This window comes from Hirundo rustica, chromosome 26 (assembly GCF_015227805.2).
Source record: "Hirundo rustica isolate bHirRus1 chromosome 26, bHirRus1.pri.v3, whole genome shotgun sequence".
NCBI lineage: Eukaryota > Metazoa > Chordata > Aves > Passeriformes > Hirundinidae > Hirundo > Hirundo rustica.
The window spans coordinates 3,392,120-3,418,405 of NC_053475.1; the positions used below are offsets into that span (position 1 = coordinate 3,392,120).

A 26,286-nucleotide genomic window follows, 5' to 3' on the forward strand; every position below is an offset into this window, starting at 1 on the left:
TATACTAAATAGGTCATCTCTACTTTGACCCAATCTCCTTAAGCTACTTTGTGCCAACGTCACTGCTGAAATGGAGCGAGGGAAGAGGAAAGAAGAAGGAGGAGACAACGCCCCAAATTCTCCATCTTGCCCCCCTCCACTTCAATGCTATAAATCTAAATTTACTGTTTTTTCACCCTGTGATAAGCTAAACTACAATCTTTCACACTCTTGTGGCCTGTAATTCATCTCTCAGTGCAGGAAGCCTTTCCCATGGACTGGGATCAAAGCCAGTGTCTCTCTGAGCTCTGGGCTGGGGTCCCAGACCCCCCTGCCCAGGTCCCTGACCCTCCAGGGCAGCCAAAGGAATGCTCTGGACTCCATCACACGGGGACGTCTGAACCCCAACCAAACCCCTCGGCAAGGTTTTGCCTCAGGGCCCCGTTTTCCCCGGCAGGCCGAGCCCCAGCAGCGCGCGGGCCAAGGCGGACGGGGAGATGCCGGACGCGGCCGCCCACCTGCCCTTCTACTACGGCAGCATCGCGCGCTCCGAGGCCGAGGAGCACCTGAAGCTGGCGGGGATGGCGGACGGGCTGTTCCTGCTGCGGCAGTGCCTGCGCAGCCTGGGCGGCTACGTGCTCTCCATGGTGTGCGACCTGCAGTTCTACCACTACCCCATCGAGCGCCAGCTCAACGGCACCTACGCCATCCTGGGGGGCAAAGCCCACTGCGGCCCCGAGGAGCTCTGCGAGTTCTACTCCAAGGACGCCGACGGGCTCTGCTGCCCCCTGCGCAAGCCCTGCAACCGCCCCAGCGGGGTGGAGCCCCAGCCCGGCGTCTTCGACAGCATGAGGGACAACATGGTGCGGGAATACGTGCGGCAGACCTGGAAGCTGGAGGTACTGGGTCCTTCCTGGGGTGGGCTGGGAGCCGTGGCCCCTCCGGCGCTGTCGTGTCCCGCCCGCAGCGCAGCAGAGCGAGGTTCCTCTCCTTGAGGGTGCTGGCGCTGCCAGGGGTCAGAATCCTGCTCTTCCCCAGTTTCTTCTCCAAGCACTGGTTTAAACATCTTCCCAAGCCTTCAGAGCCGTCTTTGGAACAGCTGGAGGTCACTTTGCAGGCCTTCGCCCAAGTGTCCTTCTCTTCTGCAGCCCATGGGATGGCCCCTGCCTTAGACCAGAGCTCTGATCCCAAACCCCAACAACCCATCCCAAAAGGCAATAAACCCATCCCAAACCCCAACAAATCCATCCCAAACCCCAACAAGCCCATCCCAAACCCCAACAAATCCATCCCAAACCTCAACAAATCCATCCCAGAACTAAACAAACCCATCCCAAACCCCAACAAATCCATCCCAAACCCCAACAAATCCATCCCAGAACTAAACAAACCCTTCCCAAACCCCAACAAATCCATCCCAAACCCCAACAAGCCCATCCTAGAACTAAACAAACCCATCCCAAACCCCAACAAATCCATCCCAAACCCCAACAAATCCATCCCAGAACTAAACAAACCCATCCCAAACCCCAACAAATCCATCCCAAACCTCAACAAATCCATCCCAGAACTAAACAAACCATCCCGAAAGGCAATAACCCATCCCAAACCCCAACAAATCCATCCCAAACCCCAACAACCCATCCCGAAAGGCAATAACCCATCCCAAACCCCAACAAAACCATCCCAAACCACAACAAACCCATCCCAAAGCTCCAGAGGCACATACAGACATGATCCCCGTGCCATGGATGTGTCCCTGGCACTGCTGGCAGCAGATTCTCCATCCCAGTCCTGGGATTGGCTCAGTTGGTCAGAGCACGGTGCTAATAATGCTGAGGTTTTGGGTTCCATCCCCGTATGGGCCCATTTACTCAATAATTGGACTTGATCCTTGTGGGTCCCTTCCAGTTCAGAATATTCTGTGATTTCTGGGAATATCTCTCCATGTGTGAGGTGCCTGTGCCTCCAAACGTGCTGAAGGTTAAATGAAACCAGACTTAGAATTTTGCTCTGCTCTTTTTCACTCTTTGGAGTGGAATTTTTGCCTCTGTGGAGGGGTTTATGCCAGTGAAGGTTTTACCCAGGAGACCAAGGCAGGTGGTGCTGGATCAGGTCTGTGTTGTTATTTAAATTTAAAAATAGCCACCAACAGGTTCCTGCATTTTGCTGCAGACTGGAATATTCAAAATATATGCATAAATCAAAACCCTAAATGGTCCCACTGGCAGCCATGGACATAATTTCTTTCTGCCTGATGCCACCTTGGCTCCTCCGACACTTCCAGGGGTCATTTTGTTGTTTCGTTGAAAGGAGCTCCCCAGGGAGGTTTGGAGTCCCCATCCCTGGAGGTGTCCAAGGAAGGCCTGGATGTGGAACTCAGTGCTCTGGGCTGGTGGCAAGGTGGGGATGGGTCACAGCTTGGCCTCGATGACCTTGGAGGTCTTTTCCAACCTAAATCATTCCGGGATTCCGTCTTTTTTTTTTTAAGTCCTCAGAGAAAAATGGCTCAGGCCGTCTCCTCATGGAGGCTTTATACAGCAGCTCTCTAAATTTGGCCGGTTCACACCAAATGTGCTTGACAGAATGAGGTATTTTATAGGGTGAACGAGGTGTTCTGTAGGGTTTCTACAGCTGAATGAGGTGTTCTGTGCTAAAATGAGGTGTTTTGTAGCAGAATTCTCTCCCAGAACCGGGGATTCTGTAGGGTTTCCCCCAGAGCAGATCCGTGGCCACCTGCAGATAAGGCAAAGGACATCGCCACCTCCTGGCAAAGGGACAGAGCGGTTTCACACCGCCGTGAGCCCGGGGACGGGAATTCAGGGTCCCCGGTGATCTCCAAACTGCACCGACCCTGCCAGGTGCTGGTGCCCGTGGGTGGTGAGCAGGGGCACCAGAAAGGTGCTCTAAAGAAAATCATGGACTGATGGAATATCCTGAGCTGGATCCCACAGGATCCTCAAATCCAGCCCCTGTCCCTGCACAGACACCCCAACAATCCCACCCTGAGCACCCCTGAGAGCGGTGTCCAAACGCTCCTGCAGCTCTGGCAGCCTCGGGGCTGGGACCATTCCCTGGGGAGCCTGGGCAGTGCCCAGCACCCTCGGGGGGAAGAACCTTTCCCTGAGCTCCATCCCAAGGCCTGGCACAGCTCCAGCCCTTGCTGGGTTCCTGTCCCTGTCCCAGAGCAGAGCTCAGCCCCTGCCCCTCCGCCTCCCCTCGGGAGGAGCTGCAGCCCCCGAGGAGCCTCCCCTCAGTCTCCTCTGCTCCAGCTGAACGAGCCAAGTGCCCTCAGCCCCTCCTCAGCCCCTTCCCCAGCTCCGTGTCCCTCCTTTGGACGCTCTCCAACAGCTTTGGATCCTTCTGATTTTGTGGTGCCCAAAGTGCCCCCAGCACTGGAGGTGAGGCTGCCCCAGTGCAGAGCAGGACAGGACAATCCCTCCCTGGGACACGGTGGCCCTTTGGGCTGCCAGGACTCAGCAGGGGCTCAGATCCAGATTGCCACCAGCCAGGAACACGAGGCTGAAGGACACCCCACAGGCCCAGCATTAAGATTCCCCACATAAACATGGCACCTTCTCTCTTCTCTCTCCAAAGTCAGAGGACTTCAGCTGGATTTAAGGGATTAGGTCAGGCGAGATAAGCCAGGAATTCTGCTCTGCAGCAGCACAGAGTTCAGCCGCTGCTGTGTCTCAGTTAATTAGGAGCCGTTCCAAGTTCCCTGTGCCCTGTGCCCCAGCTGAAGCCCTCAGCAGAGCAGCGGCACTGGAGGAGGTCTCACCTGCTGCTCTTTCCCAGGGGGATGCCCTGGAACAGGCCATCATCAGCCAGGCTCCCCAGGTGGAGAAGCTCGTGGCCACCACAGCCCACGAGAGGATGTCCTGGTACCACGGCAACATCTCCCGGGAGGAGGCGGAGAGGAGGCTCTACTCGGGGGCACAGCCGGATGGGAAATTCCTGTGAGTATCCAAACCCCTGGAAGGTGCTGGGATCCATGGATGCTTCACCCTCTGCCCTGCTGTCGGTGGTTTCACGTGGCGGAGGAGGTGTAGCTGAACGTGCTCAGAGTGGTTACAGATATTTCAAAGATGAGCCCCAAATCTGTTCTTGTCCCCCTCATAAAGAGCCAATCTGGAGTTTTATTTGTTCTTCGTATTTCAATATCTCTGTAAAGTTCGGTTGCTGCTGCTCAGGATGATGAGTGATAGGGGGTTCAGTGGGGAAAGACTAAACACTGACAGGCTGGAAGTGTAAGGCCCAGAAAACACAGGAGAAAGTTTTTCTCTGCATCTCTGCCCTGGTGAGACAGCCTTAATGTAATTTAATTCTCTCGTGGGTGAGTTAGGGAAAGAAAGAATTCACCGGAGAACAGTTCAACAGGAGCTGGAGCGGTAGGACAAGCGGGAATGGTTTGAAACTAAGAGTAGGCTTAGATGAGATTTTGGGAAAGAATTCCTCCCTGTGAGGGTGTTGAGGCCCTGGCACAGGGTGCCCAGAGCAGCTGTGGCTGCCCCTGGATCCCTGGCAGTGCCCAAGGCCAGGCTGGACAGGGCTGGGAGCAGCCTGGGACAGTGGGAGGAACTGGAACTGGGTGACCTTTAAGGTCTTTTTGAACCAAAGCTATTTTTGAGATTCTCCGGTTCTGTGAGAGGGGTGAAGAAGGAGGTGAAGGGTCCCTCCTGAGCCTCTTCAGAGGGGCTGGAATCTGCTGCAGAGGGTGGAGGAGACGGTCAGAGGCTGCAGGTGAAGATCCCTCCTCAGCCTCTGCAGAGGGTGTTGGGAAGGCAACAAAAACCCAGCTTTAAACCCAGCTTTAGGCTTTTGGTCAGGTCTGCCTTAATTTTGGCCTCTGTAGGAATTTTTTGCATTAATGGAGGGGTTTTTCTGCCTGAGGTAGAAGGTACTAGATCAGGTCTGTTATTTAAATTTAAAAATAGCTCCCGACAGCCTCTTGCATTTTATTTTGTGCTGGAATATACACAATTTATGCATTTTATACAGGGATGCAGGGACACCTCTCCACGTGCCCACTCCCCACTGACACTGACAATCCTCAGAGCAAAACCAAGAGCTGCTTTCGACAATTTATTAACAATTTTCCTTCCTGCCAGGCTGAGAGAAAAGAAGGAGAACCGTTCCTACGCCCTGTCCCTCGTCTATGGCAAGACCGTGTATCACTACCGGGTGGATCACGACAAATCTGGGAAATATTCCATTCCTGAGGGCACCAAGTTCGACACGCTCTGGCAGGTACCAGGCTGGGTGTCCTCAGAAATTGAGGCACTTTTTTCCCATGCTTTGCAGCGTTACCAAATCCCTCAAAATCGTCAGGATAAAGAAACCCCTCTAGCGCCATCTTTTTAGTGTCAGCGTGCCAGGAATTATTTCATTCCTGGCCAGGGTTTGTGTGTGTGGCCGACAAAATTCCGCCCTCCACACAGAGCCTGACCCAAAACTTTGTCGCTTATTTGTACATTTATGGATTTATTTATACTTATTTGTACTTATTTATACTTATTTATACTTATGAAAAGAAAATATTCATTGGTTCTAAATGACATCATAACTCCACAGCTGTGGGTTGGATCCCTATCACCTAACAATTAATAATCATCACCATTGATCCTCAGGGGTCCCTTCCAACTCAGAATATTCCATGGTTCTGTGCTAATTCTGTTTCATTAATTGGTATTCTATCCTCTATTGGCTATTAATTTTTTTTCTGCTAATTAGACCATATTTTCAATCTTTTTAGTATTATTTTTTTCTCCAGCAGGGACCCTCCAATGCCTAAACTGAATCTTCTTTAGTCTCTTCTTTTTCTTCTGGTTTCTCCAAAGTCTCCTTGTGGTCCATAAATTCTGTATTCCAGATGTCCAACCTCTATCTTCCTCTCCCAGGCTTTGTTCGTTGGAGTATATCAGAGTCAGTTTACCAAAAATTAAAATTCCAGTATTTTTTCCCAAGCTGTGCTCCTGCAAAAGTAGCTCATGACAACCTTGTCCTATGCTGGCTGAGAGTAACTGAAGAATAACATACTATTTATAATTAATTCATATATTTGTTGGGATTGATTGATTAATTAATTAAACCAACTCATTTAAGGGTTAAACCATTAACTAAAATTATCCAGGGGGTGGATGCTGGAGCTTCCTCCTGGCTAGGGCAGGCTGAGGGACAGCCACTCCATTTTGCTGAATTCCCTGAATTCCCAGGGCCGTTTTCGCTCGGAATTCTATTGAAAACAAAGACTTTGGGGCATTTTCATGGTGACAGAACCGTGCCAGGCTCCCGATTGCAGCTGAAATCTGAGGCAGCCGGGGGGGGAAGGGAAAGCCTGCTGTCCCCTGGTCTGGTCCCAGGGCTGGGCTGGATGTCCCCAGCCCCAGTGATGTCCCCAGCGGTGCTGCCATCAACAACTGCCCGGGATCCACGGAACAAACCCTGGAGCTCCCCTGGGAAAGGATCTGCTTTCTCTCAGGGCTCATCCCACGCATCAGGGCCTGAAACCCCTCCTGGCTGGCACGATGACAACACTGCACCGAGCATGCCCTACTCAGACTGCAGATTTTGTCTTTCTTTGGGCCTTATCGAATTTCCCATGTTCTCCTCGGCTCTGGCAGATATTCAGGGATGCAATCGCACCCTGGGACACCCCTGAGTGCACAGACAGAGGACAGAAACAGTCTGGTCCCTGCCTGCCATAAATCTGAGAGGAATCGTTGCCCTGAGCCACAAAAGTTGCCTTCAACAACAACTAAAAAAAATTAAAAAAAAAAAAAAAAAAATTAAAAATTATTTTCTCCTCACAGTAATCTCTTTTTCCTCTCATCCTTTTCCCAGTTGGTGGAGTACTTAAAACTCAAACCAGACGGGCTGATTTTCTACCTGAGGGAAGCCTGTCCCAACCCCAACATGCCAGGTGAGCCGCCGCTCTCAGTGCCACCCCTGGCCGTGGTTTGTCACCAGCTGCTGCCAGCTGGAGCAGTGCCAGCCCAAATTTCCCTTCCCTGGGGCGGTGAGGGCTCTGCCCCTCGGGCAAATTGTCACTGGCCTGAGGTGGCCCAAGGGCAGGAGTCAGTGGCCAAAAGGATTTGGTGGCCAACAGCCGGATTGGGAGCGTGACTGCTCTCCAGGCAGCAGGAGAATCCATGTCCTGCAAGGCTGGGCCCTGCTGGCTCTCTAAACACTCAGAGCCAGGGGACACTTTGGGTCCACGTGTCACAAATGTCCCCTCAGAGCCCGGCCTGTCCTGGGGCACAGCTCCGCCAGACTCCGTCCCTGGAGCCACGGGGTGCTCCAGTGGTGGCACTTTCCCTGGGAAAATTTGGGGATAACAGCCACATCCAGACACATTTCCACACCTTTTTAGGTTAAAGCTGTTGAAATTATCCTTTTGGGGGGTGGAGGGGATGTGATCAGACCCACAGGGTCCTTCCAGGACGATGCTCTGACCCTGCTTAGGGAAAACTCCTGACAGCAAACCCCTGATGACAAATCCTCTCTCCTGATCCACAGCCTCTGCAGCACCAGTTCCACCCACCCACCCCTCCGCGAGCGTAAGTTTGGGGGAGGCTCTGCGCCACTGGGACCTCGGTGGTTCTCATATTGCTGCATTTCAAGCTCGGCCGATCAAACCCCGCTCTTCAAACCCTGCTTTTGTCTAAAAGCCCAGGAACTGGACTTCATTAAGCCCAGCTGGGATGTTGTTCCTTTTCCAGCTTGGATGGGGGTGGGGAATGGCTGGGCACAGAGCTGAGAAGGGTTTCCATTCATCCCGAGCTCCTTGCAACATGTGGGCCCGTCCTTGGGGAGCCTCCACGCCTGCCCTGCTCGCCAGGCAGGAGCGAGGAAGCCGTGCTGGGATTCTGGGAATGCTCAGCCCTGCTGCTCCCTCTGGCCCCCGGCCAGGGCTTTGTGCTCCCTCTCTCCCGGGAATGTCACTGCCGGGTCACCGAGCGCTGAGCTGTGCTGAAAGCAGCGGGTTCGGGGATCCCAGCGGGGCTGAGTGGGGCCTGGGGGTCACCATCACCTCAGGGTGCTTTCACACCCCACAGGGCCCCCCGAGGGTGCTGGGCACTGCCCAGGCTCCCCAGGGAATGGTCCCAGCCCCGAGGCTGCCAGAGCTGCAGGAGCGTTTGGACACCGCTCTCAGGGGTGCTCAGGGTGGGATTGTTAGGGTGTCTGTGCAGGGACAGGGGCTGGACTGATGATCCCTGAGGGATCCAGCTCAGCATATTCTGGGATTCTGTGACTCTGGAATTCCAAGCTGTGCCACCCTGTGGCTGTCTGCTCTGGGGACAGTGGCTGCACGGTGTCCCTGTGTGCTCACAAGGCCACTCTTCCTGTGCTGGCTGTGACCTGAGCTGCCTCCAGCCTTCCCTCCCCTTCCTGGCTCACTGCAAGCCGCGAGTCCTGGCTGGGATGGGGACAGCAGAGGGGACAGAGAGCCCTCACCCCGCACAGCCCCTGGGAGAAGGGTGCTGTGCCCGGATCCCTGCTGTGCCCTGCCCTGGGGGAACTGCAGCCGGAATGCTGGCTCCAGACCACCCCAGGGTCAGCCCCCTCAGGCCTCTCAGAGCGGTCACCAGCTGGGCTGTGTTGGGGTGCAGTTTCCCCGTCCCTTTCCCCTCCATTTGCAACTGAAGCAATTTCTCCTTTATCCACTTCCTCTCATTTCTCTTCCAGAGAACCCTGGGCTCTCTCAATGCGGACGGGTACACGCCAGACCCCGTAGGTGAGCGCCTCCAGAGCCCTCTCCTCCTCACAGGGAACAGGACTGGGGATGTCCGGGAGCCCAGGCATTCCCTGGAGCCCAGCTATGAAGCTCCTTTCTTACAAAAGCACCCAGGAGCATCCTAGACATTTCAGGGTCCCACACCCACACCGGGCTCCCAGGAAATCAAGCCCTACCTCATTCCTTGCCTTACCCAGGAAGTGAAGCCCTGCCCTATCCCCATTTTCCACTAAATACTCAGTGTATTCAGATGAATTTCAGTGGGGTAAAGCTCTGCCCAGGGCTGGCAGGGCAGATATGTGCAGTGGGAATGCTCAGACCCTCCAGGGTGTGTGGAGTGGGAATGCTCAGACCCCTCCAGGGTGTGTGGAGTGGGAATGCCCAGACCCCTGTCCCCATCCCACCTCCTTCAGCAGCCAGAGCTGGGAGGGGCCCTGGGTTGTGAAAGGAAGGGAGATGCCCAGGAGGGACGAGAAATGCAGGAGGTGAAGGCGAATCGGCCAAAAGAGCAGAGAAACCCTTCCCAATCCATGAGGGACAGCGGGATGGGGAAGGGCAGGTTGATAACCAAGTGTTCCTCTCGGGAAGGGGCAGGAAAATCCCGCCTGCTGCCCATGGACACCAGCGTCTACGAGAGCCCCTACAGCGATCCCGAGGAGCTGAAGGACAAGAAGCTCTTCCTGAAGAGGGACCACCTGATGATTGATGAGGTGGAGCTGGGGGCAGGAAACTTTGGCTGCGTCAAGAAGGGAGTTTACAAAATGAGGAAGTGAGTGAGGGTGCTGGGGAAGGGGGAGCAGAGGGAGCCGGGCCGGGCTCGAGGTGTCCCCAGCTGTCCTGTTGGTCACTAGATGGGCCCCAAAGTGAGAACAGAGTGGATAAGAAATGATCTGGAAGGTGTGGGATGATGGATGTGATGGCTGAGGCACCACCCCTGGAAGTGTTCAGGAAATGAGCAGATTTTGTGGTGGGATGGGGGTGGTTGCTCAGGGGTTGGACCTGATGGTCTTGCAGGTCTTTTCCAGCCTCAGTGATCCCATGATGTTATGATATGGTGCTGTAATTCCATGGATTTTCACTGACAGCTGCATTGCCCTGGGTGTGGAAGCTGCCCCACATTCCCAGGCACACAGCTGCCCCTTCCAAAGGGACTTGCTGGGCCCAGAGGAACAACTCCACATTCCTGAGGCCACCTCTGTCACTGGCCTAAGCAGTGACACTGAGGAGCTGTGCCACCTTGGCTCTGTTGTTGGTTGTGTGTGATGATCTTTACCTACCCGTGCCTCAGTTTCCTCCCAGAAAAATGGCACTGATGACCCAGATCTCAGTCAGGAGGGGAGCTGTCTCCAGATCAGGGGTGACACCTCCTGGCCTACAAGGGTGAGGTGACTTTTCTCTCCACCCTGGGAGCCCAGGATGGTTCAGGGCTCTGCCAGAACAGGCTGTTGAGAGGTCAAACATGAGAAGGGGTTTCCATTCCTGGCTGCGACCCCTGACCCCGGCTGTGCTCAGCCCACCCCACGGCTGTTCCCCCGCGCAGGAAGCAGATCGACGTGGCCATCAAGGTGCTGAAGAGCAACAACGAGAAGACGGTGAAGGATGAGATGATGAAGGAAGCGCAGATCATGCACCAGCTGGACAACCCCTACATCGTGCGCATGATCGGGGTGTGCGAGGCCGAGTCGCTGATGCTGGTGATGGAGATGGCTTCTGGAGGGCCCCTCAACAGGTTCTTGGCTTCCAAGAAGTGAGTGGTGGATAAAACGTGGCTGATTTTCTGTGTTTCTTCTCAAATTCTACTTCGAAGCCCACCCCTGGAGGTGTGGGAAAGATGAAAAGAGAAGAAAGAGATCTTTCGTGTGAGGCTCCAGGAGCTGATGATTCTGGAGCATTCTATGTGCTCATTCTCCCTTGCAGCTGGAAAAGTCAGGGGGGGACCACAGCAGGTCCTTCATTACTGAATTCTCCTTTCACCTTCCCCAGGGACGAGATTACAACGAGCAACATCGTGGAGCTGATGCACCAGGTGTCCATGGGGATGAAGTACTTGGAGGAAAAGAACTTTGTCCACAGGGACCTGGCAGCCAGGAATGTCCTGCTGGTCAACCAGCACTACGCCAAGATCAGTGACTTTGGGCTCTCCAAGGCTCTGGGAGCTGATGACAGCTACTACAAGGTGGGTGTGAGCACAGCAAAGGGTCTGGAGCAGGAGCCCTCCTGCTTGGGAGGATGAGAACCACAAAGACTTGAGGATCTGGGCTGCTCATGGGCCCCTCTGCACAACATCAGGCTCTGCCTCACTGCTGTGACGTTAAAAGAGGCTTTGCAGAGCTCTGGTGACAAGGAGGATGCAGAGGCAGCCAGGGGGATGCGGGGCAGGAGATGAGAGGAGGCAGAGAGAGGAGAAGGTGACAAAGAGTGAGCCAGGGCTGATCTTCCCAGCAGTGCTCAACTAAAGGAGAGAGCCCACGTGGAATTGTGTCCAGCTCTGGGACCCCAGCACAAGAAAGATGAGGACCTGTTGGAATGAGTCCAGACAAGGCCACCAAACTGGTCACAGGGCTGGAGCCCCTCTGCTCCGGAGCTGGGGGTGCTCAGCTGGAGAGGAGAAGGCTCCAGGGAGAGCTCCGAGCCCCTGGCAGGGCCTGAAGGGGCTCCAGGAGAGCTGCAGAGGGACTGGGGACAAGGGCTGGAGGGACAGGACACAGGGAATGGCTCCCAGTGCCAGAGGGCAGGGCTGGGTGGGAGATTGGGCAGGAATTGTTGGCTGTGAGGGTGTTGAGGCCCTGGCACAGGGTGCCCAGAGCAGCTGTGGCTGCCCCTGGATCCCTGGCAGTGCCCAAGACCAGGCTGGACAGGGCTTGGAGCAGCCTGGGACAGTGAAAGATGTCCCTGCCATGGCAGGGTGGCACTGGATGGGCTTTGAGGTCCCTTCCAACACAAACCATTCCATGGTTTAACTGAGCCCTGGGAGCAGGTGGCAGGAGGAGGGCGGCACCACGAGCATTCAGCACCTGCACAACAGGACAGCAGGGCCTGGACTGGGCTTTGGAGCTCCCATTTCAGGTGGTTTTTTCAGCAGTGTGAGATTTGACAGAAACACGGAGCAGAATTCAGATGCAGCTCCCAGCGCTCCGTGTCTCAGGCTGGAAATGTCCCTCCTTGCTCTGCTGCAGGCCAGGACGGCAGGGAAGTGGCCCTTGAAGTGGTACGCCCCGGAGTGCATCCTCTTCCACAAGTTCTCCAGCAAGAGCGACGTCTGGAGCTACGGTGTGACCATGTGGGAGGCCTTCAGCTTCGGGCAGAAACCCTACAAGGTGAGGCAGGATCCTACAGGGTGAGGCAGGAACCCTACAAGGTGAGGCAGGGCCCTACAAGGTGAGGCAGGAACCCTACAAGGTGAGGCAGAAACCCTACAAGGTGAGGCAGGGCCCTACAAGGTGAGGCAGGGCCCTACAAGGTGAGGCAGGAACCCTACAAGGTGAGGCAGGAACCCTACAGGGTGAGGCAGGGCCCCACAGGGTGAGGCAGAAACCCTACAGGGTGAGGCAGGGCTGTCTCTGTCACCCGTGGGTGTCACAGTCACAACAGGGACGCTGAATCCACGGTTCCTATTCCCTTGAGTGGGTGTTCCCACAGTTGGACACGTAGGAAAGGAGACAGCCCCACCTCCACTTCGGGAAAGGCATAAATTCAGTTGGATCCTGCAGCTTTGTGTTGATCTTAAGAGAGAAGAAATAGAAAACAAACGGAATTAATTTGGGTTTGAATCGAAGCAGAGTTTTTTGATCCATCTTCTTTTTGATCCTCCTGCTCACTTGAGAGATTAAAAAAAAATCAATTCTCATCCACTGCTGGGCCCGTGCTTGGGTGGGGTGGGACCTGGAGGGGGTCAGGATGTGTGGGGAGGGGTCTGGAAGGTGGGAGGGATGGGGTGGGCAGGATGTGTGGGGTGGGGTGAGTAGGGGGGGTGGGATGGGGTCTGCAGGATTGGCAGGATGGGGCCTGCAGGGTGGGTGGGATGGGATGGGAAGGGATGGGACGGGACGGGACGGGACGGGGTGGGGTGGGATGGGATGGGATGGGGTGGGATGGGATGGGGTGGGGTGGGATGGGGTGGGATCTGCAGGGTGGGTGGGATGGGATGGGATGGGGTGGGATGGGGTGGGGTGGGGTGGGATGGGATGGGGTGGGATCTGCAGGGTGGGTGGGATGGGATGGGATGGGATGGGGTGGGATGGGGTGGGGTGGGGTGGGATGGGATGGGATGGGATGGGATGGGATGGGATGGGATGGGATGGGATGGGATGGGATGGGATGGGATGGGATGGGATGGGATGGGGTGGGGTGGGATGGGATGGGATGGGGTCTGTGGGATGGGATCTGCAGGATGGCCTGGCCACAGCGTGTGACACCAGTTCTGCCTGCTGGGGTGGGAACAGTGACTCTGCTGGGTGTGGGGGGTGTGGGACCAAAGCTCCACCCCAGACCCAGCTCTGACCTGTCTCCTCTAACCCTGCTGCCAGCTCTGAGCACATTAATCCCTTTCCTGCTTGCTCCCACCCCAGAAAATGAAGGGCCCCGAGGTGATCAGCTTCATCGAGCAGGGCAAGCGCATGGACTGTCCCCAGGAGTGCCCGGCTGAGATGTACGCCCTGATGCAGCAGTGCTGGACATACAGGTGAGCATTTCACCAGCGTGTCGGCTCCATCAGAGTCACCAAATCCCAGAATGGGATTGGAAATTTGGGTTGGAAAGGACCTTAAAGCCCATCCAGTCCAACCCCCTGCCGTGGGCAGGGACACATTCACTGCACTGTTTGCACAGTGACGGCACAAAGCAAATGGTGTCTCCTGCTTTCCTTGTGATTCCCCAGCCCAAGATGAATTTTTTATTATCAGCCCCCTCCATCTGCCTCTGCCAATCCTGGAAGATCCCCAAGGCTCGGTGCCTTTGCCCCTCTCCATCCCAGAAAATCCCAGCTGCCTCCTGAGCCCTGGCACGGCCAGGCTGCCGCTGACCCCAGGGTCTCGCCGTGTCCTCTCATTGCACCAGGCCGGTTTTGTCCTCCCTGATGACTTTATTTGTTCCTCTCTGCCCTTGCAGATGGGAAGAACGTCCAGGATTTGTGGCTGTGGAAAACATCATCCGCTCCTACTACTACAGCATTGCTGCCAAGCCCGAGAACGGGCCAGACACGGGGGACAAGGCCAAAGCAGCTCTTCCTTGAGATTCCTTCTCCGCTCCTCCACCTGCCCTGTGCGGACCTGGGAAGGCTCTTTGTGAAGTTTTGCTTTAATCTCTCAAATGCTCCTCAGGATCTGAGGGCGGGGGACACCCAGCTGTGCCTCCCAGCTCCTGCAGCCTGACCCAGCCCAGGAGCGCCGACAGCGTCACAGCCCCTTCCCACACAGCTCCAAAGCCGTCCCAGGATCCCAGAGCTTTGTGCCTCCCAGGCTCACTGAGGATGAGCTGTGTTGGCTCCAGAGAACCTGGATCCTTCCAGAATCTTTAACAATGCTTTCCCGGGAAACCACCAAGTGCACCTTTCTGGTGGGGTTTGCATGGGGTGGGACCCAGCACAGGGAGCCACCGAGTCCTTTTCCCCTTGGATCAGCGCAGGAAGCAGCTGGTTTGCAAATGGGATGGAGAGGAGCAGCGGGACAGAGCTGGTCCCACAGGTTGGCCCCCCTGCACCCCTGGCCAGCACAGAGCAGGTGTCACCCAGCCCTCCAAGGTGGCTCCCAGACAATTCCAGGACCAATCCCTCAGCTCCTGGATCCCACCTGGCCCCTCTGTGCTGATGAAATATTGTTTTTCAAGCTTAAAAACCGGTCACCCTATAAATAAACTATTCTCTGTTCTGAACATCCCATGGCTCAAATCTTTGAGAAGCGCTGGCAACAGCTTCAGGCTCATTGCCAAAACCCCCAAACCCATCGGGATAAGAGAACCCTCCAACGCTGCATTTTTAGTGTTAAAAAATTGCTTTATTCTCAGCTCTGGGTGTGGATGGGGCTGACAAAATCCCAGCCTCCACACAGCCCCCGATCCAAAACTTCCTCACCTTTTTATACATTTTTAGCAAACAAAGCAGTGAATGTTCATTGCAGCACATCAAGGTTAGCTCAACAAACTTCACAGTTTTAGTCGTTTTTCCAGGCTGTGCTCCCACAAAAGGAGCTTTGCTACATGCTAAAAGTAATTTAAGAATAACACATTGCCTATAATTAAGATATTGGTTGCGATTAATTAACTGAATCGTAATTAAAACCGCTAACTAAAAGCTATTTTAAAAGTTTTACCATTTCCAACCGGCTGACAAGAAAATCAATGTAATTTCCCTCCATTAAGCCAGGATTTCCCTTCTTGATCCTGTCCTCGCCCAACCCGGCAATCTCGGTCTGGTTTCGCTGCACAGCTGGAAGGTTTTTTTGCGCTTTATTGCAAAAAAATTAAATTTCTCAGCTGTGCCTGCAGCGGGTCGCAGCTGGCCCCGGTGCAGGATGGCCCGTGCTGGGGCTGAGCTGCAGAGAGCAGAGGCTGTGAAGGCTGGGGCAGCGGAGGAGGCAGGAGGTGAGAGCCCTGCGATGCAGCGAACACAAGAATTTATCTCTCACCATCTCCTGGTGGCCAAAGCCACAGAGCAGCTCCCCCCCAGCACCCCGTCCTGGGGGAAAGCAAACAGGCCAGGGCACAGCTGAAAACCACGGCCAGAGCGGGATTTGGGCTGAAAGCAAAGTTCTGGGGAGCATTCAGGTAATTAACCTTATCGACATCTGAATTAACCTCTGTCCCAGCAGTCACTGAGTCAGGTTTGAGGAGAAACCAGTCCTGAGTTTCATTGACAGAAGCCTCCAGAAACACCAACCCTTCATGGGGAGTTTTCTCTCTCAACCCCATCAACTTGTCCTGAATGCTGAGCTCTGGGTATATTATCCCTCCCAGCAGAGAGGAAAACAGGTATCCAGGAGAACCTGCCTTGTTCCTGTTTGTTCAGTCACTTAGTGCAGGAAAAAATTTCTCCTCTCTGTCATGTTTTCCTCCCAGGGAAAGCAGCTCTTTAGCTGGAAAAGAGAAGGCTCGATGTGTTTTCTACTTGAGGGCCGATGCCAAAACATTTTGTTTAGACTTTGTTTTCAAAACAAATCCGTTTTCTGGTTTGAAATGGTTCCTTGCAGTTGATTTTCAGTTAGCTAGATACTGTTATATTTTTGGTTTGTTTTTTTTTCAAACAGGGAAGGAAAGCACCAGAGAAGTATTCCCAGAGAAACTTCTGCTTTAGTTGGAGAGAGTTTTGACTGTGTGTATCCACACCCCGACAGACAGGACATAAATCCCTCAGGATTATGCCAGAGGACCAAGGGAAAGGGTTTATCCTGCCTGGGCTGGGGATGATTTGGGTTGGAAGCTGTCTGTTCCAAGAGCACTGGAAAATATCAGGAAGGGAGAAAAGGAGTGAGACGAGCAGGACCTGAAGACACAGGGCTCCTGTGAATCTGTGATTCACATCTTGGGATGTGCAGGGTCTGACAGACACCCCTGAGGGGAATTTCCTTGGAATTGAGGCGCTGATCACCCCGACTCTGCCATTCCAGAGGGACTCAGCCCCCTCAGTGGAACAATTCCAGGCCCTGCAGCCTCTCCCCTCTCCCATCCACAGCAGGGATTTATCCAGCCCTGCCTCTCTCCCTGCTCCCTGCTGCAGGTGAAAGATCCTGCTGGACCTCCAGCCCCTTCCCTGTGATCCCAGGGATCTGGGGCTGGGTAAGAGCTCTGTCACATAAAGGCAGCAGTTGGAGAACACAGACTTGGAGCTCCGTGGCAGCTGCTGCTCTTCCAGAAACTTCCCCAAATCCTCTCTTTTCTTCCTTCCCTCCTTCCCTGCGCTCATCCATCTCCCTCTGCTCTACCCAAACCTTCCAGGCTCTTTGGAATTTTCCACTCTCCGCGTTGCGAGGGAAGGGATGAACTTCACCTTCTGAGCGCCCACAGCGATACCGTGACAGTGTTGGTCCTCATCTGATCATCACTGTGACACCTCAGCAGATCCCCCGGCCTGATCTGGCTCATCCCACCCTATCTTATCACCAGCACACCCCCGGTTATCCGCTGCACACGGCACAAGGACAAAGCCACCTTTCCATCCCTCTCGGGTTTTGTGCAGCAGAACGAAACCGGGACCAAAACCAGCTCTGGGTCCCCTGACCTCTGTTTCAGAGCCATGAGGAATTCCCTGAACCCATGGAAAAGGAGATTTTCCAAGCTATTTTCCCTTCTCCCACTGGGCTGTTTCCTCCTTGGCCAGCAGTGAAATGCCTGGCAACCGTGAAGGCACGGAGAACTTGGGGCCTACCGAAAATACCCTTCCAAATCTCACATTTCTCCAGGGAATTCAGGTGAACCTCTGATCCTACACCGCCCCCTCCTCTCCCTGCAGGCCAGGAGATCACCTTGTTCCTAAATCCACCAGAAGGGCATGAGGCAGGGAAGGCTCTGACTTGTCAGGTGTTGTGAGGAGCCTGGAAGAAAAGCTCCCAAACTCCTTTGCTTGTGTTCCTACTTCACGCCCCCAGCGGATTCCTCCTTTTTATATTCCAAGGCTTTCCCAGCTCCGAGGAGTCGAACCACACCCAGCACAACCAGGGCATCCCTGGACTGAGCCATGGCCACTCCCTGCAGGAGATCCCACCCGGAATGCTGTGCACGGCGCTGGTGACACGGGCGTCACCGAGGCTCTCTGTGACACGGGTGTCACCGAGGCTCCCTGTGACACGGGTGTCACCAAGGCTCCCTGTGACACGGGTGTCACCGAGGCTCCCTGTGACACGGGTGTCACTGAGGCTCCCTGTGACACGGGTGTCACTGAGGCTCTCTGAGACATGGGTGTCATCGAGGCTCCAACCCTCTCTCCTGTGACCTCCAACTCTCCCTCCTGTGACCTCCAACTCTCCTCCTGTGACCTCCAGCTCTCCTCCTGTGACCTCCAGCTCTCCTCGTGTGACCTCCAACTCTCCTCCTGTGACCTCCAACCGTCCCTTCTGTGACCTCCAGCTCTCCTCGTGTGACCTCCAGCTCTCCTCCTGTGACCTCCAGCTCTCCTCGTGTGACCTCCAGCTCTCCTCCTGTGACCTCCAGCTCTCCTCCTGTGACCTCCAGCTCTCCTCGTGTGACCTCCAGCTCTCCTCCTGTGACCTCCAGCTCTCCTCCTGTGACCTCCAACCCTCCCTCCTCCGACCCCCAGCCTGGGCTTGTGGCTCTGGGCCAGGCTGAGGAGTCCTTAAACTGTGCAGAAAAATAACTGGGTGTCAACAGGCTAAAAAAAACCCCCACCACCTTCAGTAAATTCCTTTTGCTGTAAAATGAATTAATTCAATTAATCTACAAAGTCACTGCTGCAGGAACTGCCTCTCTTTGCTGCCCTGGCTCATCCATCGGCTGGGAAATGCTGTGGCCACGGCTCCAGGAAGGCCAGGGCTGCGTGGGCAGCAGGAGGAGCTGGCAGGGTTTGGGGGCCCATCCGAGCACCTGGCCACACCTCGCTTTGTTTCCACCGAAAGCTCTGATGGAATAAAAACCCTTCCCCCAGAACTCTTCGGTTGGGCCTCGTCAGCGTTCTCAGGTGGAAAACTCTTCTGTTGGAAAATCCCTGTCCAACCCAAGTCGCCTGGTGCCGGGGTCAGGGAGTGGGTGTAGGGCACGGTCCTGGCAGGAGTGTGGCAATCCCCACATCCTTTGGCATGATGGAAACAGAGACGTGGGGGAGCAGCTCCTTCCCCAGGTCTACAAAATCCACATCATCCTGGGCAGGATTTTGGCCACGTGCCGGTGAATTTTGGGAAAGAGGCTGGAATGACAAAGAGTCAACAGCCCTCGACCTAAAAAAGAATAAAAAATCCTGCGGAGGTGAGAAGCATCTGAGGTGGGGGTTGATATCTCCTTATCTCCTCCAGGATGAGAGGAAATGGCCTCAAGCTGCTCCAGGGCAGGTTTAGATTGGATATTAGTGGGAATTTCTTCATGGAAAGGGTGGTCAGACATTGGAAGGGGCAGTGGTGGAGTCACCATCCCTGGAAGTGCTCAAAAAACCTTTTGAGTGTGGCACGGATTAGTGGTGACCATGGTGCTTTGGGCTGATGGTTGGACTTGATCCTAAAGGTCTTTTCCAACCTTAATTCCATGGTTCTGTGTGGAATTCTGTGATCCTCTGGTTTATGCCTCTGCTTTTGTTACTCCCAGAGCTGTGATTCCAGAAATAACACAGTTAATCCATTGGGAATTGGACTTATTGTTGCACAGCAATAAATATTCATTAATTTGCAGGTTTTAGCAAATTCTGCTGTTCCATAGAAAATCTCATCGAAAATGATGGTTTTATTTGCTATTAAGAAGCACATGTGCAAGAGACACCTTCAGGAAGGAGCTCAAGGTGTCTGTGGTAAAAATATAGGGAAATCACAAAAATATAGGGAAATCACAAAAATATAGGGAAATCACAAAAATAAGAGAATCACAGAAATAAGGGAATCACAAAATCTCCTATCAGGCTCCAGCTTTTTAAAATTGAAAATTTAAACTGGTAGGTGTTCAGCAATTTAAAATGCAAAATAAAAATACTGGTAGGAAAAAAGTGGTTGCAATGATTAATAAAAGATAAAGCATCTCCTCCAACCAGTGGAAAAGGGGAAAGTGTTTTCTTTCATGTGTTTTTGCTTCAACAAAGAAGAGAAAAAAGGACGGAAAAAGTGCTTGATGTACCAAACCTGGGTTAAAAACAGACACAGGAAGGCAGATGTCGAATCCTGCCAGCAGCTCCCCAAATTCAGCATCCATTTTCCCAAATGTGAAGCAGCAAAGACTCAGCAAAGAGGGGAAAATACTGTACAGAAGGCTGAGAGCTGCTATTTAGGGCAGCCTGTTTAACACCCCAGAGCTGTGCTGGCACAGTCAGAAAAATCACAACTGAACTGACACTGGGAGGAGCTGCAAAGACACAGCAAAGGTGGGGAAGGGGCAGAGCAGCTGCTAAGTAAGAGCAGAAATAAAGACACGGGCTCAGGTAATGAAAGTGGAACAAAAGGAGGAATTTTGGGGGGTAGAATGTAAATATCTATTCACAGGCAGAGCAGGGAACCGAGCAAAGGGAATATTTCGGAGGATATTCCAAGTATAATCTGCAGGAACAAGGTTTTAAAGGGGGCATTGAATTTTATTTTGTCATGTTTAATTTCGTGACAAATCATCTGGTTTATCTCTGATATTTTAATTTTAGAAGTGAACCAAAAAAAAAATCTCTCCTCTAGGTTTTCTTAATTCGGTTTTCTAAATCAAGGATTTGATTGTAGCTTCCCCTGATCAAGGATTCCTGTTCTTTTCATTAGGATTTAGGGGGTTTGACCTTTTTTCTCTGGAAGCAGAACAGGCAAAGGCCGTTCCCCTGAACTGGGTCACATTTGCCTCTGCATCCAACCTGTTTTGCCCTCAGGGACCAGAGCCCATGAGAGGATGGAGAAATCCAGCTGGACAGGATGGAAATGGGAGCTCACACTGCTGGAGAAGGACACTCCTTCCACAGTTGTCCCTCTGTCCCTGGGGCCAAGACAGATCAAGGCGCCTCAACACAGCCCCAGGCTCAGGAAAACCAATGTAAGGGAAAATCAGATTCATAGGCAGAGCTAAATGAAGAGGGGATGAAGTGATGGGAATTTGTGGAGGTCATTCTTCCCAGCAAATGGAAGGAGGATGTCGATGTTCCCTTTGAGCAGTTTCCAAAGGACAATGTGACTTAGGGCAGATTTAATCCTCGTTTTCCCTTCTGGTATTTTTGGGTTGGAGCCTTCAGAGTGGGGAATGACATCCCTGGGATGTCTGGGAATCTTCAGGTGTGTCCTGGTGTGTGTAGGAAAGGTTTTGTGTGGCTAAAGTCACCCGGGGCTGAGTGTCCCTCACACAGGGACACAGCTGGGCCTCTGCTGGCACTGGGACTGCTCGAGTTGTTATTATGGAATCATGGAATGGTTTGGGTTGGAAGGCACCCTAAAGTTCATCCCACTCCACCCCTGCCAGGCAGGGACACCTCCCACTGTCCCAGGCTGCTCCAAACCCCAATGTCCAGCCTGGCCTTGGGCACTGCCAGGGATCCAGGGGAGCCACAGCTGCTCTGGGCACCCTGTGCCAGGGCCTCAACACCCTGACATCGTCTGTGCCCCTTCCTGCAGCGCCTTCATCCCCGTCTCCCCAAATCCACAGCATCCCTTCTGCTGGGGAACGGCCCAGGGGACTCTCTGGGAATCCTGTGGAAGGAATAATCCATGGAAAACCCCTGTGCTCCCAAAGCTGCTGCAGCCAGGGAGCCACGGGGTTCTTGTGCTGCCCCATTCCCTGTCCAGGACTGGAAGAGAATCATCCTCCAGTGAGTAACCAAGGAGTAATGTGATCGTGACACGCAAAGCAATCACATGAGACGAGAGATTTTCGCAGGACAGAGACTTCTCCGGTCCAGCTCAAGCTGAGTCAGGGCGGAGAGAGAGCCTCCTTGTTTATTTCTTACTTTTTATACCTTTGTGGGTCTGGCCGAAGATTGGCTTCTGGGGTTTTCCACCCCTCAGCCTCAGCGGCCAGACGAATTGTCAGTTACAATTGTTTTCAGGTTAGAAATATGCAAACAAAGGACAGAGAATGAAAAACAAAGGATTTGTTTATGTTACATATGTGGGAAAAAGGTAGAAACTGCTCCTAATACTGTGCAGCAGCTAAAAGGTCTGACTCCATTTTATGAAAATTCAAAAGGCTTTAAAAAACTCAGACAAACCAGGGTGACAGAGTAAAGTGCTGGTACGGCCCGGCCCCGGGGTGACACAGCAGATGTCACAGTGGCTTAATCCCAGGAGCTGCTGCCAGCCCTCAAACAATGGCTCAGGCGTGACAGAAGGGACCAGGGAGTGTTCCAGCCCCTCAGGCCAGCTATTCCCCAGGGATGAGTCCTGCCAAAACCCTGAGGCTGCTGCCCACGCCAGCAAATCCCAGCTCCAAACCCCTCCAAGAGCACAGGAGAGGGAACCCAGCTCAGTGCTGGCTCCTTCCTGCAGCCCAAACCCAAACCACCTTCCCCAGCTGTGTGGATGTTGAAGGTCCCTCTCCAGTTCTGGCTGAGTTTCCTTTTCTCCTATGGCAGCAGCTCCCAGAGCTTTTTCCTGCAGGATGGGTTTTGCTTCATTTAGGATCAAATGTTATTAAAACCCTGCAGGAATTGGCAGGATGGGCTGAGGAGCTGCAGACAGGCTCTATTCTTCTGGGCAGCTGGGGTGGGTGAGCACTGAGGCCAGCTCTGCCCTGAAAATGCTGTCGTGGCACCTCCTACTCCCTCCCAACACGCAAATAATGCCTCCTTAACTCAGAGAAACGCTAAAATAAAGGTAAAAATAATTATAAACCCCAGCTGAGCTGGGCTGAAGCTGGCAGAGCAGTGATTTTGGTTTGGGGGTTCAGGGTAAGAGGGAGGAAAGCCCCTGGTGCTGAGGGCAGGGGAGGAGCTGGGGTGGCTCCTGCGGGCACTGGGTGAGCTGAGGGTTTGGAGGTGAGGTTCAGACGCAACATCTCGGCAGGAAAGGTGAGACCCTGTAGAAATATGCCTCTTGCTGCTGAGGACTCCAGGACGGTGTAGATTAATGCAGACGAGAGATCTCTGAAGTTGGGTTTTAGAAGAAGGGGTTTATTGTATAAGATTGGGAGGCCTTGCTCAGAGCCGCCAGGCACAGCTGAAGCATGGCCTTGGAAGGTGGGGGTAGTGAGAGATAAGGAAATTCCAAGAGCAAGATGCAAGAGGTAAACAAAGAGATAAGAGGAGAGAAGGAACAGAAGGAACAGAAGAAGAAGAGAAGAGAGAGGCCCACTCGCAGCCCCCTGATAAGGGGTCTCGAGGTGGGCTGTGACAGGGTTGTGCCAATGGGGTTACAGATACTTGATACTCCAGGGGGGTGTTACAAGTGTGGGATAAATCATACATTGGGGGTTGTTTTCCTAGGCATCCAGCAGCTAGGACATCTCAAACATCAAAACTTACTTTCAATTCTATCTCAGTTACAGGTTTCACATTCTCAGAATCTAAGCAATCATATTTATAGGGCTTTCTGGCTTCATCCTTCCCAACAAGACCCGACCTGGAAAAGGAGCAGCTGCGAGGGGGCTCAGCCCTGCCTTGAGTTGGGAGGGGAAACAGAGCAGGACAACACGACTTGAAACCACAAAAATCCCCCGGGGGAGGAAGGAGACGCTTCTGCGGAGAAAAGTCTGGTGGTGCCACTACTTTGTGGAGCTGCTTTGGAATTCCCAGCTCCTGGCAATGATTTTGTCAACAGAAAAATGGTTTTGGAGAATTTTTCTTTGCAACCTTTGGAGGGTTTCTTCAAACAATACATCTGGAAAGTAAAGAGTATTTTGGGGTTGTTTTTTGGGTTTTTTTTTTGGCTGTGATGTTTTGATTGTCCAAGCTGGAAACCACTGGGGAGAGGGAAAACAACTGAGGGTGGTTCCCCAACTGCTGTTATGAAATTGAGTTTGAATTGAAAACTGAGTGTTGCTGTGGAAAATTTCTCCCTGGTGATAATTCACATTTCTGTGGAAAACCTGTTTGGAACAAAATATTTCACAGGGCTTTTTTTTTTTCATGACAGACTGCCCAGGGATGAAGTTACCTGATCCCTGAAAATCTGAAAAGCAGGAAATCTCCTTTTACAGCTGAATATGATTGGCTCATCCTCGTTCCCTGCACTTCCTTAAAATCGTTGTATTCCCTTAAAAATGCTTTTTATTCCTCTTTTCACAACAATCCATCTTAAGTGTTGAATTTCAGCTCCAGTTTTTGGAGCTAGCAAGGACCTTTATGTTACAATCTCATTCCTTCACAGATAAAAAAACACTTCTTGCAAAATTGGCAATTTCTGAAGGAAAATTTCTATATTGCCAGACCAAAAAAACCAACAACAACAACAAAACCAAACCAACAAGCAAACAAACAAAAAAAAAATCCCAACCCAACAAAATCACCACCCTTAAAGCATGACATTATATTTTATTATATTGTGTTGTATTATATTACCAAGAAAAAGATGAGAGGACGTGTTTCTTCTTCTCAAGATAAAAATCTAAAATAAATCAGAACCTTACAAAAGTCTGTTTCTCTCCATTCACTAGAAGGGAAATCCGACAGGATCCTTCCATATGGAAAAACCCTTCAGGAGCAGATATCTAAAGTTCAGTGCAGCCAGGAATTTCCCAATTCCCACTTCTGGGAGCAGTAAGAGGGAAGAGTTACCTCCACAGCCCAGCCCTGATTTCCTAGGAAGAAAGAGTCTCTCTCCCCCTTGCTCACACTCATCATGTCAGAACCAGTGCAAAATAAAACAGACTAAAATAAAGCAACAAAAAATCAGCTGACAGCCACTGCTGTGAATGAAAGTGGAATCTCTGCAGAGATTTGGTTCAGGTATTGGGCAGGAATTGTTGGCTGTGAGGGTGTTGAGGCCCTGGCACAGGGTGCCCAGAGCAGCTGTGGCTGCCCCTGGATCCCTGGCAGTGCCCAAGGCCAGGCTGGACAGGGCTGGGAGCAGCCTGGGACAGTGGGAGGTGTCCCTGCCATGGCAGGGGTGGCACTGGATGGGCTCTGAGGTCCCTTCCCACCCAAACCATTCCACCATTCTGTCATCACTCCAGTGAGACTGATCACTATTATGGCAGATTTTTCCTTGCTGCTCCTGCCTTGGCAGCACCAGGATCTTCTCGGTGCTTTTCTGTCCTGGAGGAGTGCAGGGATGGAAGAGCTGCCAGAGGTGCAAAACCTGCGCACAGCTGAGGACAAGGAACTGGCTCTGCTGAGGACTGGGTGCTGTGCAGAGAAGAAGAAATCCCCTCTGGGCTTTGCCCCTTTCCCTCTTTGTGCCGCTGCCAGGACCCTCTGACACCTGCTGGACACCAAACAGGGCCTGGGCTGCACCCAGAGTGCGCTGGGGGAAAGAAAAAAAAAAAGTGGAATATTTCATACTTGAGTTTAAATCATCCCAGTTGCAGAGGAAGTTTTTATTCACAGCCTCCTATGGAATGGTTTGGGTTGGGAGAGAACTGAAGGATCATCCAGTGCCACCCTGCCATGGCAGGGACACCTTCCACTGCCCCAGGCTGCTCCTGCTTGGGCACTGCCAGGGATCCAGGGGCAGCCACAGCTGCTCTGTGGACCAGAAGCAGATCCAGCACCAGCCTCAAATCACACAGGAAGCTCAGGGAGAGGTGCTGTGACCCTCGGAGCTGAGGAATTCAGAGGGGGAATTTAACGGATCGGGATCAATTCATTAACTGTGGCTGTTTTTAGCACAGGTTTCGCTGTGTCCCAACGGCTGATTTGTCAATAATGAAAATGAAATAGCAATAATCTCAAAACCCCAGCCCTGAACGTCCCTGGTCGTTGGTGCCACTCCGTGTTGCCAAACAAAAAAACCTGCAAAAATGGCATTTCCTGGGGCTTTGCAGACTGAAAATGTCTCAACTGGGCACCCACCCAAAAGCTGGAATCTCCAGTTCCACAGGTGACAAAAGCTCTTGGCTGTAGCATAGGGAAAAAAAGACTTAATTTTTTTTTTTTTTTTTTTTTTTTTTTTTTTTTTTTTTTTTAATACTTAAGGTTTATTAAATTTTTTGGCCATTCTAAAATAAATTGAGATTTCTTTTCTTTTTTATGGCTCCATCCATCCATCCATCCATCCATCCATCCATCCATCCATCCATCCATCCATCCATCCATCCATCCATCCAGCCCTTCTCACCTCCCTCCTCCGCCTCTCCGTGTCCCACCCCACGGGGCTCCCGTTGTCACCCTCGGCGCGCCGCTGTCGCCTCCCCACTCGCTCCTGGGTGACTCCGCGCCTTCCGCAGCGCCCCGAAGCTCAAATTCCGCACAGAATCCTCCCCGCTCGCCGCCCGCTGGCTGCAGATGTTGACGGGGGAGCTCGAAAGCAGCGGTGCCGCTGCAAAGAGCCACCTGCGAGAGCCACCGCCCCCCGCTCTGTCCCCGCGTGTCACCGCCTCTTACGCAACCGCGACACCGCTGCAGCTTCCCCGGGGCTGCCCGTGAATGCAAAAAAAAAAATATTAAAAAAAAAAAAAAAAAAAAAAAGCCAAAAAAGGAGTCAGGGCCATGTCTGGGGGTGCGGGGCTGTCACAGGGCCGGGAGGTGAGGGACATCTGGGGACACGTCCCCCTGTCGTCCTGCCAGGGTGGCTCCTGCCGGAGCTCGGGTGACATCCTCGAGGTAAGTCCTGCCAAGGTGGTGCTGGGGAATCCCTGGAATTGGGGCTTTTCCAGGTGGTGCTGGAGGATCCATGGAATTGGGGCTTTTCTAGGTGATGCTGGAGGATCCTTGGAATTGGGGCTTTTTCAGGTGATGCTGGGGGATCCCCGGAATTGAGGCTTTTCCAGGTGGTGCTGGGGGATCCATGGAATTGGGGCTTTTCCAGGTGATGCTGGGGAATCCCTGGAATTGGGGCTTTTCCAGGTGGTGCTGGGGGATCCTTGGAATTGGG

At 53.0% G+C, this 26,286-nt stretch overlaps 1 protein-coding gene across 1 annotated transcript; it reads left to right on the forward strand.

Annotated features, from left to right (window-relative positions):
* Nucleotides 1-476: 476 nt before the first annotated feature.
* Nucleotides 477-14,468, forward strand: LOC120763509 (tyrosine-protein kinase ZAP-70-like). The gene is made up of 12 exons (XM_040086914.2): nt 477-878; nt 3,778-3,938; nt 5,091-5,229; nt 6,823-6,901; nt 7,498-7,538; nt 8,668-8,716; nt 9,305-9,485; nt 10,257-10,463; nt 10,700-10,892; nt 11,893-12,033; nt 13,285-13,397; nt 13,823-14,468. Exons 1-12 carry the CDS (start codon nt 477-479, stop codon nt 13,944-13,946), a joined length of 1,830 nt encoding a protein of 609 aa, XP_039942848.1. The 3' UTR covers nt 13,947-14,468.
* The last annotated feature ends 11,818 nt before the right edge of the window (nt 14,469-26,286 follow it).